General features: G+C 40.8%; 1 protein-coding gene across 1 annotated transcript in view; it reads left to right on the top strand.

Moving 5' to 3' along the window:
- triob (trio Rho guanine nucleotide exchange factor b) overlaps positions 1 to 21,052 on the top strand; it is a 106,958-nt gene that overhangs the window by 37,939 nt on the left and 47,967 nt on the right. The window contains 12 exon segments of the mRNA XM_069693183.1: positions 422 to 496; positions 2,057 to 2,171; positions 4,497 to 4,689; positions 5,824 to 5,928; positions 6,134 to 6,604; positions 7,526 to 7,648; positions 14,810 to 15,001; positions 16,593 to 16,724; positions 17,174 to 17,404; positions 18,752 to 18,874; positions 19,167 to 19,358; positions 20,755 to 20,924. Of these exon segments, the coding sequence (XP_069549284.1) occupies positions 422 to 496; positions 2,057 to 2,171; positions 4,497 to 4,689; positions 5,824 to 5,928; positions 6,134 to 6,604; positions 7,526 to 7,648; positions 14,810 to 15,001; positions 16,593 to 16,724; positions 17,174 to 17,404; positions 18,752 to 18,874; positions 19,167 to 19,358; positions 20,755 to 20,924 (2,122 nt within the window).

Raw genomic sequence — 21,052 nt, 5'->3', positions numbered from 1 at the left:
TAACCAAATCCATAAAGTCCCTCATGTGTGTTCTACACTTTGGTCCACTGATGTTAACACACAAATTGATTTCACCACTTTCTGTTAGTGGCATTTTTATGTAATGCACCAGCAAAGAATAGTATTGCCCACGTGTTTGTCGATGCTTATTATACATTTGTTTCTTTTTATTCACTCTGTCAAAGTAAGTGGACTGCCTTTTTTATAACGTTTTTCTTTCACAGGCTGTAGACAGATACATATCTCACAGGCTTGATTTAAGTAATCTTAAAACACCATGTACTGGGTCAGGAAATACAAGTTTCTTGGCAAATTAGGGTGAAAGAAAAGACAAAGATTAAATCCAGTGTCGTCTTTATTTAAAGATTTTGATTGAGATTCTCTCATCTTGCTTACCTCTCTATTTCTCTCTGTGTTTCAGGGTTTCATCGCAATGAGGACATGAAGGCCATCGATGTGCTTCCCATTCTCAAGGAGAAGGTCGCCTTTCTCTCAGGTCAGATACATTTACAGCATTTATCGCTGATATGACTCACCCTTCTTTTAGTGACCTAATAATCAAGCCAAGTTCACAATCACTACCAGTTGTCCCTCAGCCAGTTGTTCCAGATTGTATGTTTTTCTTTAGTTGTTTGAAGGAGCTATTGTGTCTCTTTATTGCTGCAGGGTCCTTGCATGGAACTACATTTTGTACCATTCACGTATTGTTGGGTTGGCATGCTAATGTAAGGCAGGTTTGTCAGAAGAGACCATTAAAATCATTGAGACGAAAGTGGAGAATTCGCTCTCATGTTCTCAACTAATTTAAGCCATTTAAAATGTCACCTTTTGTTTCACTATGAATACCATATCCTATATAGCATAACTTTGTTGCAGTTTTTGCACTTACTAACTTAAGACATAGGGGATGTGGGCATGTGATTGGTGTGAAATGTGAGAGCGGTGGCAACAATACTGTCCTGAAATCTAAAATCATGAAATAAAATGTGTCCTTAGTCATAGAATAAAACCACAGATTTTATACTTGAATAAAATGACCGTTTTAAATCGGACTGTATGCCCCTTAAATGTCATAACATGCCAGCTTTGGTATAGTTTTGTTCCAATTGTCCTCGTTGTAATACTTGGTAGGTTATTTATGGGGACTCTCTTATTTCTCTGAGCTGTTTCTGACTCACAGTGGTTCTGACCTGACCTTTACATCATTAGAGTTAACTGCAAGGGCACTGGAATAATTGTGAGTAATTTGAGAGAGCGTTTTTCTCTGTTCGTTAGTTGTCAGCGTTGTTTGTTACCGTGTGACTGAGAGGCTATTACCAGTCTTGTTATCTTGAGACTAATTTGACCCCTGACTCTTCAATTTGACTTCATCATGACTAACTGTAGACATATTCACAGATGGCACCCATACAAATCAACTGGTCATCTCAGAGCTGCACTCACTTCAGATGTATTTGGGGTAGCTTTTTTTTTCTATTTGGAGTAGCAACAGTAGTCGTAGTAGTAACAGGGAAAACAGTTGAGTTAAAATGTATTTTTCGATTGTGACCTGACCAAGAAGGCAGCAAAGTTGCACATCAAGTGCACATCAATTAGGCCCACATCAATACAAAGCAAGACATTACACATTGTAAAGAGTAATAGCTAATAGCCAGGCATCACTGCAGGTTCTACATCTTTACTTCACCTCAGAAGCAACAAACATTAATGTATTTTCAAATGTAGTTAATTATTCTTTCTTTCTTAGCATGGTATTAGAAAGTCCTTTGTAAAGTTAGCATTTTCCTCTGGTTTAGCTGGTCTAGCTGCTCTGCAGCCCTCCAACTGTCCAAAAACATACTGGTTTGGTGAATCTGATACATTAAATTACCTTGAGTCTATTACAAGTTGACATGGGTAAAAAAGTAAAAGAGAATGCAGCAAAGAAAAACAAATATTGAATTCACACCACTCATCTCTCACCTGTTGCTTGATTCACTTTACTACAGTTGTGGTGCAGAACATGTTAAGTGGCTGTTACATGAATGACTCTTTGCTATCTAATTTCTGTCCAAAGGTGGCAGAGACAGACGTGGGGGTCCCGTTCTCACCTTTCCAGCACGGAGCAACCATGACAGAATACGACCCGAAGACCTGCGCAGGCTCATATCATACCTGGCTACCATACCCAGGTATGGAGTGTACCACACACACACACACACACACACACACACACACACACACACACACACACACACACACACACACACACACACACACACACACACAGGCTTTTCACACAGACTCATGCACATGCACTGACATTCAGATGCTTTTCTTGATCCTGGGTTAATTTGAAACAGACTCCTCCTGCTAGCAGACACACTACTCACATCTCATCGCTTTCTTTGTGTCAGACTTTCCCACCTTGCTTGGATTAAAAAAAAAAAAAAAAAAAAAAAAACACTGAGGCAAAAAACCTGAGGCTACAAAGAGCTGGGATGGTTTTATTTAGGATTCTCTCCCCCTTCCACTTTCCCCCACTCATTTCCTCTTAGCTGTCTAGAAAAGCCACTACTGCTTTATGTGGGTTGCCACTCACCCTGTTTAGCCACTCTCTCTTCTTTCACTCTGTTATTGATGTTGTCAGATCACATCCGGTTGGTTCTAATCAAACTTCACTGTGTGTTGCACAACTTTCCTCTCATTAACTCTTTCAAATTGGTTGTCCTTTCCTGTGTTGTCGCACAGACTTGAGTTTGAAAACTCAAAACACGTAGCCACAGGATGTAGTAGCAGAGTTGCGCTCTGTTGTGTCCAGCAGTTCTGGGCAAGCTGATCTTCAAATCTAAAAGCATTTTTCTTCCACGTTTAATAGTAGCTCCAGGCTGTTCTGTTTGGAGTCGGTTGTGATTAGCTTGGAGGGAAGCTTGCTCTCCTTCTGTTCTGCTGTGTCTGATCTCCCCTGTGCTGCACTTTCTAGTGCTTTGCAGGTCTAGGGCTTTTAAGTCTTTCACACAGAAGAGTTTGGAGATTTGTCTTGAGGCAAGAGGTGGGCCAGATCAGTTACTTGCAAAAATAAAATTGGGTCCAGGTTTTTTGCTCCTTTAAGGAGGTTGTGGGATGGCAGATGCAAAATTGGACATGCTCAATGTCTGCTTATGTTAAAGAAAGACTCTTTGCTTAACAACTTTACTTTCTTTATCCCATCTAAAGTGTAGTTTTTGTTTATGCATGAAAACCCAGCAACAGCTGGTGACCACTGGAATACATTATTTTTAAAACTTCTCTCAGGTGTTTTGTTTTGAATGTTTTTGTATATTTTTTTCTGCTACCATATTCTATGTTACATTTCTTGACTTTAAATTTAGAGTGTAGTATCAAGTTCAATAAAAGTTCCATGTTCCCAAATACATCTGTCCAATGTGATACCATGCTAAAGGAATGTAACTACTTTACAAATACTTCTTAATGATTTTTTTTTTCCTGAAACTATGTGGGAGTGGCTTGCTCTGAATTAAGACATAGAGGTTGATGCAGTCTGTGTTTTTTTTTTTTTTTTAAGGGCTCAACTCTTTAGGAAGAGGTAAGACTAGAGGAGATGACATTAATCAGAGGTGACCAGTTATCCAGTTTGAGGCAGAGACTTGTCATAACTTAGTAGGAGGCCATCCTCTTCTCCTCAGCTTGATTTTCCTTCCTCCCATCTAAATACTTTTTCTGCTTTTTTTTTCTGCACCTCTCTCTCCCTCTCTCTCCCTCTCTCTCTCTCTATCTCTCGCCCTCCATTTCTCTCTCTCTCTCTATCTCTCTCTCTCCTCTCTCTCCTCCTCTCTCTCTCTCTCTCTCTCTCTATTTCTCTCTCTCCTCCCTCTCTCTCCCTCTCTCTCTCTCTCTCTCTCTCTCTCTCTCTCTCTCTCTCTCTCTCTCTCTCTCTGTTGGCCTCTCTCTCTCACTAGCTCTCTTCTCTCTTTCTCCTCTCTGCTTTGTTTTTGTCTACCCATTTGGTGGCCAATCTGTTTTCAGAGACTGAGGTCAGAGTGAGATAGAGCAGGAGGGCCTGTGTCTGTTTCTGTGTCATAGTGAGACACATTCAGATTAAAGCCTTTAATACTGAGAAACAACCTTTTATGGACTTACACAGCAGCAGGACTCCTGGTGAGTAGCAGTGGAAATTTCAATGCTTGAATGTTTTAACTGGGTTTTTTTTTCCTCTCCAGATGCTTTAGAGGACAGGATCTTTAAACTTAAATCTTTGGCATCCTTACAGTTATAACAAGACTCTTGACAACATGAGCTTTTTCTGCAGCTTTGGAGTGTTTTTATTTCAGTTTTGAGAGCAGTGACTTTCAAAGTATCCACTCCTGGCTGATTTAGCCCTTTTGTTGTTAAGTGTTGAAGCTGGCCTAATTGTTTCATGTTTGCCTTCTAAAATCTTTTAAAAGTAATGTATCTTCTTCTGTGTTCATATGCTCTTTATCCTGAGATCTCACCTCTTTCCGTGTGTGTTTCTGCAGTGAGGAGGTGGCCAGACATGGTTTCACAGTCATTGTGGACATGCGTGGTTCGAAGTGGGACAGCATCAAACCTCTGCTGAAGATCCTGCAGGAGTCTTTCCCTTCTTGTATCCACGTCGCCCTCATCATCAAGCCGGACAACTTCTGGCAGAAGCAGAGGACCAACTTCGGCAGCTCCAAGTTTGAATTCGAGGTGTGTGGTGATGCTCTTGCATGCTTTAACTACATCTAGCACACAAAAGTAATCCTTTGAACCGTTGTAGCCTGCAGGGTTTTGTTGCTATTGTTGTACATAAACAGGCTGAATGTACAGGTGTATGATGACTGTACTTTATTGTTTTAAACGTCATGGTAGAGCTCTTTCAATCAGCGTAGTGTGTTTTCAGATATAAATGTTTTCAGACAATTTGTAAGCCATTAGACTTGTAGCTAGTTTAGCATAGCAATCAGCCTTACTTTATCAGCTCTAATTAGACTGCTGCTCTGTGACAGTGGCACTAGTCGGTCCCATGTGGGCATGTGGAGCTGGTATATTTAGTTCTGACCTAGTTACTATGGAAACAGGATATAGGACATGGCAAAGAATTGAAACCCAACTGTAGTGAGTTGAGTTCGGACAAGACATTTGTTGTCTTTCGTGATGTCAGACATGTACTGTTTGTGAGTAGCACACAGTGATGACCAGGCTGGTTGGGTGCTGTCATTAACTTGAAGTACAAGATAGAGTTTACACTGTGCAGCTCCCTGCTGCTAATGCAAACGCTCACAACTTCACCAGGATACTTACAGTTTAAAGGAAGCTAAAACAAACTCCTGTTCCTTAAAAAGCTTAAAGTTTTCTGCATGGGCTGTTCATTTTTAGCAATCTAATTATCAATGTTTACATTACTATTTACTATTTCTAAACAATATGTAACAAGTATAGAACTCTGTTTTTTATTGTGTTCCCCATACTGAACCTCAACACTTTCTGTTTTTACTTCCTAAGAGTTTATATTACTGTATTTCCATCTAATTAACGATAACATAGATGCTCTTTTTTTCCCTGTCACCACACCTATCTAAACAGTAGACATGCAGAGCTGCTGACTTTGCACATTCTTTCCATAATCTAGGTTTAACTCTGAGAAATATTTTGAAAAGTTAACCTTTGATTGGTTTGGAATATGCTGCTGATGATGAAAATGTTGATGTTTTTTCTCCCTCTCTCCCTTTTGTCCATTTTCAACCTTTTATTTATTTTCTTTGTTCATCACTCCTTCATATTTTCTGTGTCTTTGTGCTTTCTTCCTATTTCATTTGTCCCACATCTACCTACACGCACCAGACGGTGATGGTTTCCTTAGAGGGTTTAACCAAGATTGTGGACCCGTCCCAGCTGACAGCTGACTTCGAGGGCAGCTTAGAGTACAACCATGATGACTGGATTGAGGTTTTTAAACTTCCTCTTTTTGTTCCCTCTATATATCTGTCTAATCTTTTTAAGTCGAACAGAAGGTCTGTGGTTTTATGCTTTTGTGTATTTAATTAAGAGGATCAGGACTTTATCAGCAAGTCTTCAGTTTTAGTAATATTTAATTTAATTCAGTAGAATTTCCACTTTGCAAAATCCAATACACTTTTATCCTTCATTTCAGGTGCGGCTCTCATTCGAGACCTTTGCCAGCGACGCAGCGCGAGCTTTGGCTCGCCTCGAGGAGCTCCAGGAGACCTTGTCCCAGCGTGATCTCCCCCGGGACCTGGAAGGGGCCCGCCGGCTAATGGAAGAACATGCTGCTCTGAAGAAAAGGGCCACCAAGGCGTCGGTCGAGGAGCTTGACACGCAGGGACGGAGGTTGCTCCAAAGGCTACAGTCACAAACTGCAGGGGGCGGGAGTAGTAGTGATGGCGGGTATGGTAACCGCGGTGGTGGAGCCAGCGGAGATTCCAACGACCATCATCACGGGTTCCACACACACGCAGATGCACACAATCTAGTGGCTAAAGTGACGGGTTTGTTGGACAAGCTGCACGGGACGCGCCAGAATCTGCAGCAGCTGTGGCACATGAGGAAGCTGAAGCTGGACCAGTGTTTCCAGCTGCGACTGTTTGAACAGGACGCTGAGAAGGTCAGAGTGCTGTTCTGTTCTAATCTACTTCAACATGATTCACATCTGCTTCACACTACTTGTTACATAATTAAAAACAAGTCTCGTCCCCTGTTTGTCACTTAGTGCCTCCGTGTTAATATGTCTCAATGCAACAGTTTACCTATTGATAGATACTGGTGGTTCAGGAGCTAATCTGTGGCGTGAGCGTGCATGCACACCAGTTTTAGCCATGTTTATGAAAATATTACATTAATCCAGATTTAGGTCCTCTGATTAACTTTCATCCCCATGTAGGTCAGATTAGTGAGGATGTGTATGTATCTAGAGGTAAAAGTCTCACAAATGAGGTGCACTGGTGGCCAGCGTTTACAGAATGTATCGTTCAACATCCTAAAACGATAAATTCATATTCAAACTACTTTGGGGTGTAAAATGTATTTGTTTTTTGGTAATATAAGATGTAATTGCATTTTTTTTTTCTCTGCACTTGAACCTGTCTTATATGCTTTGTGTTTGTATTCATGGAAACAGAGACAAAATTAATATGTGAGTGTGTGCAAATGGGAAATGTAGCTTCATGAACTGTGAAGATCCGGTGGGAAATACAGAAGACTGCTAAGTGTCAGAACTGCGATTTTAAGACACCTTTTGCACACACTAAATATATATCAGTAACAGTGGACATGACCCACACACACACACACACACACACACACACACAGAGGTTGTTCTTTTGTTCCTTCTTACAACAAAGTGGGCTTGCCTCTAGAAATCAGTGCAGTGATGAAAGGTTTCGTTTAATCACAAACACCAAACAACAAGCCCTCTCATTCTCACTGCTGTTGCTGGGAGTAAACACAGGATGGAAAGGCTTTTAATTTGAAGTGCCTTCTATAAAACTCACTGCAATTTCTCCACCTCCTCCTCCTCCACGTGTAGATGTTTGACTGGATCATGCACAACAAGGGGCTTTTCCTGACCAGCTACACAGAGATCGGAGGGAACCACCAGCATGCTGTGGAGCTGCAGACACAGCACAACCACTTTGCCATGAACTGCATGGTAAGACGCCATCTTTGTCTCTGTGGTACACATACACACACACACACACACACACACACACACACACACACACACACACACACACACACACACACACACACACACACACACACACACACACACACACACACACACACACACACACACACACACACACATGCACAGAAAGGGGCTCACACGTCGGAGATGCAGTCACAAACTATGATCATTACTGTCATTCACAGTTACAGGCGAAGGCCTTCCATCCCTGTACAACCACCACACACCCATGCACCTCCTCTCCCTCGCAGCCTTTCTTCTCTCCGTTGGGCTGTGACTCGCTGCAGTAGAGATTTTCTGTCCTGACACTGTCTTACTATTCAGCTGTTTTCTACTCTGTCCTGCTCTGTCATGTCGCAGTTCCGATAATTGACCCATATTGTCTCGCCGCCCCTCCCATGTGCTGCCCTCTGCTGCTCTGCTGCACACCCTCTCGTACCTTAGCTGTGCTGCTGAGTAATACGTGGAGCTGAGGACATTTTATCGTATCGACTCTGCAGTCACACAGTGTTCTGCTCTGCCAGCTACCATCAAAACCTTTGACCCCTCATGATGTTAGTCATTATAAAAAAGATGTCCCTGACCTTCTTGTTTGTTGTCCTCCTGCATCAAACTGTACTATGCCCTAACGTGTCACAATTTTTCAACACCAACCTTTTGTCAATTCTCTGTAGTGCCCTTTCTTTTTACCACCTCATAACTTGTCATTGTATAATTATCCTTGTTTGGCACATATAGCTGTGCAATTAAACCAAGCTTAAACCAGCCTGTTCTAATTAGAACAAAAGGAACCGTAACAGGCATTGGTGTTAAACCACATATTTTTCACTGTCCCTGTCTAACAGTAACTATTGTTAAGGTTGGTAAAAGTGTAACCTAAATTGTCTCACAGTGTCACTGCTGCTACTGACCATTTGTAGTGAGCCGTCTCAATATGAGGGCCCAGGGACAGCTTCAGTAACTGCCCGCAGCCACTTGTGTCAACAGTACGGGTTGAGATGAACCAATAACCCCTGAGAACACAGTAGTAGAAAAGACGAATGGAACTGAAGTATACTCACATATTATATTCACAGTACACACGCACGCACACACACACACACACACACACACACACACACACACACACACACACACACACACACACACACACACACACACACACACACACACACACACACACACACACACACACGGTCAGGTTAACTCTGAGTGACCACCGCCCCCTCCACCCATTCTTCCACAGGATGCTACGTTTCCCCTTCCTGTTGCCGGCATGGCAGAATGGAAATACATAGTGTCAGTGTATGTGTGATTATGTGTGTGTTTCATGTAGCGATACTGCCTTTGCCCTCTTTATTTCTGTGAGTCTGTGTTTCCAATGTGCGTAAACATTTTAGTGAGAGTAAAAACAAAGTGAAACAACACATTAGCCAGTTTCCATTGACTGAACATTGGCACCACTGGTGGAAATAATATTTGCCGTTGCATCAAACATTGCTCTTACTGGTCTGTGTCAGCGATCAATGCTGTGCATGAAAATACCTATGAGTATGATGAAGGTTTAGACCAAATGCGAATGGTGACTGTATGTAGTTATGTAAGTGATAATTATGTGTCATGCATAAAACAATCCATAAACAATGGATAAAACAACGTTTGGGAATGAGGACATTTCTCGACTGCCTTTTATACTGTGTGACGAGGTTCAAACTCAGCCCTCAGATAACAAAAAACATGGCGTAGTCGTAGGTAGAGTGATGGTGCAATTTATTGTGCTTGTCTCCCAAAGGTGCAGATTGGTGGAAAAATATATTTACAAGTAGAAAAACAGTACCAACAAACAACAAAAATGTTTGCAAAACAATAAAACAAATTCTAAACCAAAAAGTTACAAAAGTCAACAGTGTCTCAATCAAAGTGGCTGTTACCTTCTCTGTAACTTGGCCCACACTGACCCTCCATCTTCTTCTTCTTCTTCTTTTAAGTTTTATGGCAGATGGCATCCAGCAAAAGGTGCATTACCGCCACCTACTGTATTTGAGTGTGGACCAGAGTAACATATAGCATATAATATATCATATTTTTAATAAAAAAAATAATAATAAAAACGAAAAAGGGAGGCGGCCCCTTTAAATGTAGTAAGCCCCTCCCATCAGACTAATTGATTATAATAAAACATACAATAAAGCAAATTTCTAAACCCCGAAGTTATCATTAGTCTACTTACTGCAGAAACCAAAACAGAAAAAAAGATTTTTTTTTTTTTTTTCCGTCATCGAGCCCAACAAATAGCTCTCAGATAAACATGTCTTTTATGATTAAAAAACTGTATTTTGAATCACGGGGACTGTCACATACTAATGACGTCTCACAACTGCACATCGCTACAGGCGTATTAAACACCTGATTCGCCTCTGCCTCAGTTTGAACGGGAAGCCCCGGGAAACAGGCTAAGCGGAGAGTCAACCTACAGTAAGTGACCAGCGATGTAAAATTATGCTAAAACTATCAAGTGTGCAACCTTGATAATTTACTGGCAGCCAAATAACTGTGAAGGTTTCCAGATCACGATGTAGTAATCGGCATGAAGTGTGAATGAACCGTGTGTGTGTGTGTGTGTGTGTGTGTGTGTGTGTGTGTGTGTGTGTGTGTGTGTGTGTGTGTGTGTGTGTGTGTGTGTGTGTGTGTTTTTATATCCCCTCACATTGCAGTAGATTTCCACTGCTTTACAAAAACAGGAACAATTCTGGCACCCTTTGATTAGTTGTATAATCATTTATTCATCAACGCTTTTAAACTGCACTATATTCAGTTTGACATGTATATAGATGAATTGTTAAAAACAAGACGGAAATACATTTCATACGGAGTACAATATATCATAGTTGCACAGCAGCGCAGAATAACTCTGAAAACCTGATCTAGAAATCGCATGGATAACTATAGGGATATACAAGACGTAAGCAGGTGTTCCTCCAGTGTTGTGTATTTATGTAGATATATTGTGCTATATTTCTTCCCTCGCTAGTCCTCCCCGGTCTGAGGGAGAGTAACTGCACAGTTCCAATAGAGTGAGAAATTGTTGATTCCACAATTCCTGCTCTTGTTATAGAGAATGAATGAAGTATTCTTCATTTCCTGCTGTCAAAGCAAAAAAAGTTGTTAATGCAGAATAAACCATTTTAAACCCTTAACTTTTTTTCATATATAAATGTGAACATACACACACACACACACACACACACACACACACACACACACACACACACACACACACACACACACACACACACACACACACACACACACACACACACACACACACACACACACACACACACACACACAGGGATCTGCAAATGTCATCCTCACCTCAAGCACTTCATAGTTTAGTATGAACAGGTCACGCCCAATGAGACAGTCAGCATGGCCAGTGCTGGAAATGTGGTATATTGACCAAGAGAGGTTTCTCATTATCCCTTTAAAGATTAGCAACACTTTAATTATACACCTAATTTTATAAACATTTTATAAACCATTTGATCAAGGATTCGTACTGTTACTTTCTTAGGCTTGTCAATTTCTTTTTGTTATCATTTATGTTATTGTTTTGGTGTTTTGCTCTCTGTTAAAGAGCAATCACTCTAAATCTCCAGCTGTCAACATGAATCATATGTTTACTGACCACTTACCTATTTCATGTTTGAAGTTATTGTTTTCCTCCAGTAATTTACCAATTTTTTCCAACACTTCCGTGTGAGTCCCAGCTAATTTCCTATCTGTTATAAAAGTGATAATAGGGAAATGTTTCTTCATTAGTTACAGAAGTCAAGCAGAACTTTACACACAATATAATAGTATATTTTTAATCTTCAGACCCACTGGTCTGCCTGTTGGACATTAGCTCTAAGTAGAGCCATCACAGACTGCTAGTGCTACAAAAGATGCAGGAATTTGATAAATGTACCAATATATGCACTGTAATACTCCTGTTCAAACTTTTAGTCTATGTGGAAAATCCCTCTATTTTCAATAAAGTCATACAAGGTAATAAAACTTAAAAGCAAAAAAAAATACAAAATTTTAAAGAGCATCTTACAATCAAAATGGCCCATTTTATGTTTGTATTAATTAGGTGAATCTACCTGCAAAAAGTAAGTGGCTGCCAAAGGTGCACACTTCAATACAAACATTACAACATTGCTCTAAAATGACTAAATTCGTGTTCAGGAAAGACTCTCTCATTTATCACAGTCTCTTTTTAATCTGAAGAAATGTCTGCTGCATCTTTAAGACTGTGGTCTCATAGAAAAAAATAATTCAGACTCACAAATGAAGCTCAGACCGAGGAGCGATCCGATTAACAGAACACACAGCAGCACCAGACACACTGTAGTAAACCTAAAGAAAACTAATCAGAACATATAATGTTATTGTAAATTGTGATTATGACATGACGTGTTGTGTGTCTGCATGTAGTGTATTTTTTTTGGTATTTCAATTTGAGTATATGCCTTACCTAATTGGGTTGGTTGCTTTTGTCCTGGTCCTCTGTTGGCTATGGTTGGCGGGCGTCTCATAGTGATGTACCGGTCAGGTCGAGGGGGGATGGAGGCTTGTGCAGTGCGTGAGTTTTCAGTGTTAATTGCAGCTCTCTCTTTTTCCTCTTTCTTCTCTCCTCCCGAATGAGGGTCTGGTTCCTGTCCTTGTGTATCTCCAATTTCATAAGTATTGTCATGTTCTGACCACTGGTCAGCATCCATTGTCATGTATTCATCATCGGCATTGTCTGCTTCTACCTGCCCCATACTCTGTTGACTCATGTCTCTGTCTGTGAGCCAGTGTGTGTTGTGTATGCATAAAAATACCTTACAGAAGGCTGTTCATGCAAATGACGTAGTAGGGGGGAACTAATTTAAAGTGATTTCATTGGAAGCATCTGATAGCTTCTAGTTCCTACCAACCTGAATGTATTAATGTGTTGTTGTTGTTGTTGTTTTTTTTAAACATCTTTCATTTGTTAATATACTTTAAATCAAAACAAAATAAAACAGAAACGCCTTTTAACTCCGGGTAAAAAAAATAAGCTTTGATTCTGTTCTGTAATGGCTGCAGCTCCTGGGAGGTGTTGTTACAATAGGTTTGGAAGTAAGTACCAATAAAAATCAAGCAAAAATGCTAAATATGTGCAAAATACGGGTTATGCAAGCTGCACAAGTGATAGTTTTGGCACACCAACTTGTTTAGTAGAGTAACAATGGAAACAATGAAGGCATGGAGATGATTTGACTCTGGTTTGTATACAAGCAAATGTGTTATTGAGATTAGGAATGAGTACAGTGAAGACTAAAGAACTAGACTTTGTGATCAGTGACATAACAACTTTTCCAGTAACCATTATTCAAAGCTAGTGTTTACAATGTTCAGGGTGCTTGACCATGTTGAGCACGAGAACCGAAAACCTGCAGATACAGCTTTTTCACTAGATCTGCAAGTAGGTGCACTCAGAAGTTTATATGGGGAAAATCCAACTTGCATTTCAGCAGCAGCATGTTCTTTCAGTAGTGAAACCTCTGAGCTCAGCTTTGTAATCTGCATTCAAGAAGCTACTTATTTTTATGCTATTTGGCCTTCAAAGTAAAGCGATTGAATTTGGAACAATTTTGGTGAAACAAGTAGTCGGAACAAGCTCATGTCAAAACACACAAGTAACGCTGAGGAAAAACCAGCTGGGTATGTTATGTAACCATTCATTCCAATACAACAAGTTTACTTGCAGTCTTCTAACTCTCGTTGGTTTTCTAAATGTTTGGGCCACATCTGAACTTCCATCACATTTTCTCTATTCAAACTCTGAGAAGCGTAAATTTCATGTCGGATCCCCACTGAAGTGTGCAGGGTCACATAAATAATAAATCACACATATTTTTAAAAGTTAAGTTTGTTGAGGAATTTCTTTTGCCGAAGCTTCTCTGCACATTTTGGCATTTTCATTTCATGGCCGGACTTTTTAAGGCCCCATGTAGTACATAAATTATGCAGTTAGAATAAACATTGTGCAATAGGTACGCATGACTGGTTACCTGCCAGGCTCTCTCCATTGCCTTTTTGTATAACAGGAAGTATTTAAATCTCTGAGGTTACGGACAGTTTTATTCATCTTGTTCTGCACTTCATTTACAAAGCAAACACAACTTTGTTTCCCTTCTCTGTGTTTTGATTAATTTATGGTATCAACAGTGTCGTCCTCCTCCTTTTCCCCCCACTTTCTTTATTTCTGCCTGTTTCCTCTCACTCGCTCTCTTGCCTCTAGCTGCCATCAGGATTAAATTAGCAGTACAATCTCCCTATCTCTGCCCTTGATGTCACCAAAAGACTGCATCAGAAAAAACTTGAAAGCCTTACGGGTTAAAACAAAGTAAATCCATCATCTGTAGCTTTGATGGAAAATCATAATTTATGTTTCTAGAAGGAGTCGTCCGAAGACCCTGCCTCTGTTTGAGGGGTGTAGCTGGTGTTCGGTTCATCTGTCCTTCCCGTTGTGATTGAAACAAGCAAACTAAGAGCCGTAATAGGCTCCAGGAGCTGTAATTGAATAGAATAATCACAGGCTGTTAACACAGTTGTTAATTAGCGTTTGCTGATCCGTGCCTATCGACACAAAACAGCTTGGAGCCCATCTATTTTAAAAAACTGAAAGTTTAGGACGAATATGGGCTTTTTTTATTACTCACATATGGGGGTATGCCTCCCAAGTGAATGACTTTTTAATGTCCACTGACTTGTGTTCCTCATCTCTTATCAATATCTTGACTTACTGTCTATATGGATTTAATTGTGGCTGCTGTATTTCACAAACATACATTAATTGCTTTGCAGAAAAACATTCTGTCTTGGCCATCTGAAGACATGGCTGCAGCTTCATGCATCATGGCACACAAAAGGCACCACAGCAATACTCTGCCAGCCTGTTAGTGTACATGGGCAGGATGACCAAATATTAACATCACATTGAAAAACACTCTTTACATGAGTGCAGTCGTGTCTTTTATAGAATGTCAAATGAAAAAGATAGACATGTCTTTTTAATATGTGCTGTCTCGCTTCTCTGTCTCACAGAATGTGTACGTGAACATCAATCGAATCATGTCGGTAGGAAACCGGCTCCTGGAGTCAGGCCATTATGCCTCTCAGCAGATCCAGCAGATCTCAGGCCAGCTGGAGCAGGAGTGGAAAGCCTTTGCTGCAGCACTGGACGAACGCAGCACCCTGTTGGAGATGTCTGCCAGCTTCCACCAGAAAGCCGATCAGGTACAGACACACAACGCTGGTACAGCACAGAAGAATCAAGCACACTTCCGATGATGTCAGCAGATCACCAGAGAGTTGAGACATCGCCTACATGCACATGTGGGCCTAATAAAAGCATATTCTTAGTTTTAACTGTATGTGCAAAAACACATCGACGTATCCACAAATAATCATCCTGCATGCGTGCAAATATTTGTTCAGCTCCAGTGGAAGACCTCCAAGTGTGTGCATGTATTTATAAAGTTCTGACTTTTTTTTTTACATGCATGCAACACATACCTACTACTACAAAATGGTAAAGGCTGACAACATTTTCTGTCATTTGTGCTTTCCTGAATTATATTATTTAGTAACCAAACTGTATTCTAGTTTTCCATCGTTTTTCGATGCATTAGTTAAATGTTGACACCTGTTGTTTGCCGAGTGGCTCCTGTTCTGTATAGTCTCTGATGTTCAACACTTCCTTGTAAGCTCCTGATACTCCTTTGTTGTAGATGTAAGTGGATGTATGTTTTCATCTTATATTCCTCACAATTTTTGGTTCCCTAGGCTCAAGCAATAGAGAGCCTCTTTTTAATTTAGTGTTGGAAATGAGGCACACACTCGTTTTCGCTTTTGCATATCCACATACAGAATAATCACTTATTCTAATCTAATAATCATTCTTCACTGTTATTTATCAAAGTTTTCTACATACAGTCTGAACAGCCGTCTCTGCTCTCCTTACTTCCTTCTCTCTGTTTTCTCTTTCTATATCAGCCTTATACCATAACCAACCATAACAATGTTGAAGCCAAACTTTCATGTCGATCCAGTTTTGCTGACAGCCTATTGAGAGCTGTTCTTTAACAGAGTCACTGCTTTTCTTTGTTTTAATTGGCTCATAGTGAGAGTTTTTAACACGGATGGAAAATGGGTCTGAACTGTTCATACATACTAACATGTGAAACATGTGAAATGGTAGCATTTAAGTTTTATGTGTAAAAAAAAAATACAAACATAGATGGAGATATTTCATATGAAGCCAATTAGTACGCCACAGTAGAAACTGTCTCTTGATTATTTTTATTATCCTGGTTTTATAGAAACAATCTGATCGCTTGAGATTTGTTCAGCTGTTAGGTTGACACCATGACACCTTGAAAAGTATTTTTATTGTTTTTTTGTTTGTTTTTATAATGTCACCCAAATAGCTAAATTAAAATGGCGTTACCAAGGGTTGTACCTTCTTGGATATACAAGTATCTTCATGATTTCACGATGAATACTCAGTTTTACACACCAGAGAGTATGCATTAGTATGTAGTATGTTGCAAATACCTCATATATATACATTAACAGTTCGAAACAGACACAGCTCAGGTTTAAGAGCAAACGGATAAAGAGCTCATACAGCTAAATCCAACACTTCGATGAGGCTTTCAAATCATTTTGAAATTCATTTTTATGTGGTTGCCGATATCTACATTAAAACACTTCAGTGTTGATACCATGTATATGACCTAGTGCTTGAGTCTTTCCAACAATGTATGCATATTAATGTATACGGGTCTATATTATGCAGTGTTTGTGTTGTGCTCTCCCCCCACAGTACATGAGTAAAGTGGAGCCGTGGTGTAAGGCCTGCGGTGAAGGAGAGCTGCCCTCCGAACTCCAGGATCTGGAAGATACAATCCACCATCACCAGGGATTATACGAGCACATCACCACTGCGTATTCCGAGGTCAGTCATTTGCACACACAACACACATGTGCCTGCTTACACAAAAGAGTATGCAAAACACAGGGGTGAATATACAAATATGAATGCAGAAAATAACTGGTAATTATTTGAATCCTGTATTCAAAATGTACACGCATTCCTTCATATCTAAATTATTTGTGTTTGTGTTTTATTCTGTTGCACAATTTAAAATCAAACAAACAACATGAAAGCAATTGAGGAGCTTGATATATAGGGAAAGAGAGAAAAAGCCCAAATGGGTTTATTCAGTGCCACGAGGTTAATAATCCAAACAATATTCATCATGTCAAAGATAAATATGACTTAAAAATATATATATGGAACAGAGGTTAAATTCCTTTTTGAAATATGTTTTAAAAATTGAACCAAATGATCTGTGTTTTTCCTCAACATTTGCAATATGTCATACTACACATACATTTTTACAGGTAAGCCAGGATGGCAAGTCTCTATTGGACAAATTGCAGAGACCTTTGACCCCAGGAAGTGCCGATTCATTGATGGCATCAGCCAACTACTCCAAGGCCGTGCACCATGTCCTAGACATCATCCACGAGGTGCTGCATCACCAGAGACAACTGGAAAACATCTGGCAGCATCGTAAAGTCCGCCTGCACCAGCGCCTGCAGTTATGTGTCTTTCAGCAGGATGTGCAGCAGGTAAGAGACGCATGCAAACTCTGCTATGATGAGGTTTTGTGGTCACACATGCGTGCTACCCATGCACCTACTCAGTCAGACTACAGGAGACAGAAATGCTTTCCTGTCTTGCCCCTATGTCCTATTTGGTTAGCCTGCAGATTAAAGCTGTCTATAATGTAGCTAGCTCACTGAGTGGTGTGACGGACCTGTCCTTTCAAACATTCCTCCTGTCCATAATCATCCTGTTAAGCTTCTGACAAGGCTTGTCATTATGTGACAGTTCTACTAAGTTCATTTCGATGCTACTGACTCTTTTAAATGTGTGTGTTTCCAGTAGTTCATGTTAGTGAGCCTGAGATTGTTATAAAAAGGAAATTTTTACTTGCAACAGTGTACTATATCCATGGTTAGAATTATGAAACGTATATAGGCAAAGCAACACACACATTAAGTGTTGCTGTCTTATCATATTTCAATGTTTATGAATATCTGAGACGTCTTTGTTGTTATGCAGAGGGAAATTCTGCAAGCATTCCACACAAGATCGCAGAGGGTTTGCGTATAATATAATCATCTCCAGCTTTTTCAAAGCCTTTTTTAACTTCCTCCTGGGTTTTCCAAGTGAGACTCTCTATACCTCTCTATGTGACTGTCAGGATGGCAGAGCTCTCAGATCAAAACTACTGAGTTGGTGCATGGTGTCGTCTCTGCATTTCTACCCTTTGGGCATGAACCCTCCTCTGCCCTCTTCCTTCCCTCTCGCGCTTCGTCTCGCTGTATGTCTGTGCTTCTGTCTCTTCCCCTCTTCCATCCGCTCTTTCATCACCCTTTTCGCTCTGTAGCGGTTTCCATGGTGATGCAATTTACTGTCACATAAAGTGTCGAGGGCATTGTGCATGTGCTCATGTGTTTGTCCCATCAAAATATTCTCTCCGAGACCTTGAAAATCCCTTTCATTACCCCACATAGACACAGATGGAGTGTGGCCATCTGTTTTATAGATAATAAGGTAATTAAACACAAAGATTTATAGCTAATCACTCCCGCAGTGGAAATGTTGACACTTTGCACTGCTTTGGATTTCCTGTTAAGTAAAACCCAATTGTCCACGCTTTTGTACTTTAAATATGACGGACTGCAGATGGAGGAAAAGAGGAAAGAAAGGGGGACGAACAGAGGAGGAAAGACAGAAGAGGGAGATGACGTCCATACACTGCTGTAACTAGTGTGATCTGAATACAGCCATGCCAGTCTATTGCACCCTCTACTGTTTGAAAATATGTACTGCATTCTCATTTCATGAAATCGAGCTGTGCATATTTTCAACTCTGTACTGATGCTGCCTGTGCCTGTGTGTGTTTTAAGGTGCTGGACTGGATAGAGAACCATGGCGAGGCCTTCCTAAGTAAACACACTGGTGTTGGAAAGTCTTTGCACAGAGCCAGAGCTCTACAGAAGCGGCATGAAGACTTTGAAGAGGTTGCACAGGTAAGTTTTTCAAGTAAAAAAAAAAAAAGTGTGAAAGAAAAAACACAAATCTGCATCCTACGCACATTTTTGTACTAAAACATATACGTCTAAAAGTTGCATTCTTTCTTTTTATAAACATGACAACAAATATACTGTTAAGGAAGAAATTTCAGATCCAGATTTGACACTGCTGTGATTTTCTGGACCAGTTAAAATGTGGCAAGATTTCAGTACAGCTCTAAGAGCAGTTTTTTTGTTGAGATATTGTACTCTAATTTTAGATATGCTTACGGTAATGTTAATGTTTCAGAACACCTACACCAATGCTGACAAGTTGCTTGAGGCAGCAGAGCAGCTGGCTCAGACCGGAGAGTGTGACCCAGAGGAAATCTACCAGGCTGCCCACCAGCTAGAAGACCGCATTCAGGACTTTGTGCGACGTGTCGAGCAGCGCAAGGTCCTGCTGGACATGTCTGTCGCCTTCCACACACACGTCAAAGAGGTGCGTGTCTCCTGTCCTCTCCTCTGGTCTCCTCTCCTATCCTCTGGTCCCCACCCCCCTCTCCCCTTCCCCTCCCTTTTTGCTGCTATCTCTTACACCCCCAGCACTCAGCCCACAGACAGAAAATCTCTGGTTACCATTCAGACTCTGTCTAAAAATGACCATCTGCACCAAAAAGTAGGAGAATTTACCTACTAAGCCTTTGCCTTCTGGGTTAGAGAGATATGTGTGTGGAGGGGTGTGTTTGTGTTCGCAACATTCCTTAAAATGTTGTGTTTTAAGCTGACTTCATCTGCCTTCTCCTTGACTTTAATAATGACAAGCATGCCTTTAATTTTTCTTCTTATAATTAACCCTATTCCACAACAGTGCAGCGAGGATGTGGTGTTCATCACTGTGCCACTCCCGTAATGGATCTCAGTGTGTTAATATGGAAGTCGTGCATTGCACATCTTTGGCTTTCAAAATGAACCTCTCCAGCCTGACAAAGCACCGTGCTCTGCATGTGCTAACACTACATCCTGTTTAAACAGACTCATAGAGACAGTCAGAGCTGCGGTGTTATTAATGAAGCTAGTCTTGAATGTCCATATGGACTAATCTCCTTCATCCCATCTGTCAGCTCACGGTGGCTGCAGAGCACCGTGTGTGTGCGCGCATGTTGTATGGGTGAGCCTTTGTGTGTGGGTGTCACTATGTATGTTTTCTTCTGTGTGCGTATATATTTGTACAAGTGAAGTAGAGGTTTTGCACGAAATCCAGTGTGTTAAAAGGCGAATGTTACTGTGGAGACGGGGCATGAACTACATTGTAGAGGAGCAGATTTGTCTGCACTGGTTTCCATGAAGCAGACTATTCATTTTTAGTCTACCCTAATCTAAGATTCTCTGCCATCAACCTTTCATAACAAAAAAGCATTTTGGGCTGATTATAAAAAGCCAGGTAATATGTAAACTACTGTACGTCGTGAGATGGATGTTGAAAAGAATACTAAAAGTAGACGTGCTTTTTGTGTCGGCCGGCCGTGTGGGTGTTAGACAAACAGTGGGTACCAGGGTGTCTCTCCTGCAGCCTGGATTGAGTGCCAGGGCTTTAGTGTGCTGAGCCAATTCACCCAGATGGCTAATCTGTTACAAAGATGACCATTCACAAAACACCAGCTCTGAGCAGAACTGATTTCTGTCTCCTGTCTTCTTTCTATACGTTTGGCAGCTTGTCTGTTGATTCTTACATCTGTGTTTAGCTCACACCGCTCTGTGTATCTACCCCACCCCTTTCCAACGTGTGTCTGCTGATTACCAACAGGACCGTCCGGTTTCTTGCTGGGTTCTTTTCCCTCTTCTCTTAGTGGTGCACCACATTTTACTCTCTTACTTCTTCTGTCGACCCCTGTTAGCTGTGGACATGGTTGGAGGAGCTTCAGAAGGAGCTGCTGGATGATGTGTACGCTGAGTCAGTAGAGGCGGTCCAAGACCTGATCAAGCGATTCGGCCAGCAGCAGCAGACAACACTGCAGGCAACTGTCAATGTTATCAAGGAGGGAGAGGACCTCATACAACAGCTCAGGTACCCTTATTATTACAGGCTTCAATGATAACGGCATATTGGAATGTTTACTTTTCACAAGGGCAAACCAAATTCATGTAAACTTACAGAATGAACAACATACAATTAAATACAATAACGAAGGAAAG

The sequence above is a fragment of the Brachyistius frenatus genome, unplaced genomic scaffold, assembly GCF_029030835.1.
Source record: "Brachyistius frenatus isolate BFR_SWC_R1_liver_20210118 unplaced genomic scaffold, ASM2903083v1 Contig_14, whole genome shotgun sequence".
NCBI classification, from domain to species: Eukaryota; Metazoa; Chordata; class Actinopteri; family Embiotocidae; genus Brachyistius; species Brachyistius frenatus.
The sequence above is the reverse complement of the archived record's forward strand: the minus strand, read 5'-3'. Positions and strand labels throughout refer to the sequence as shown.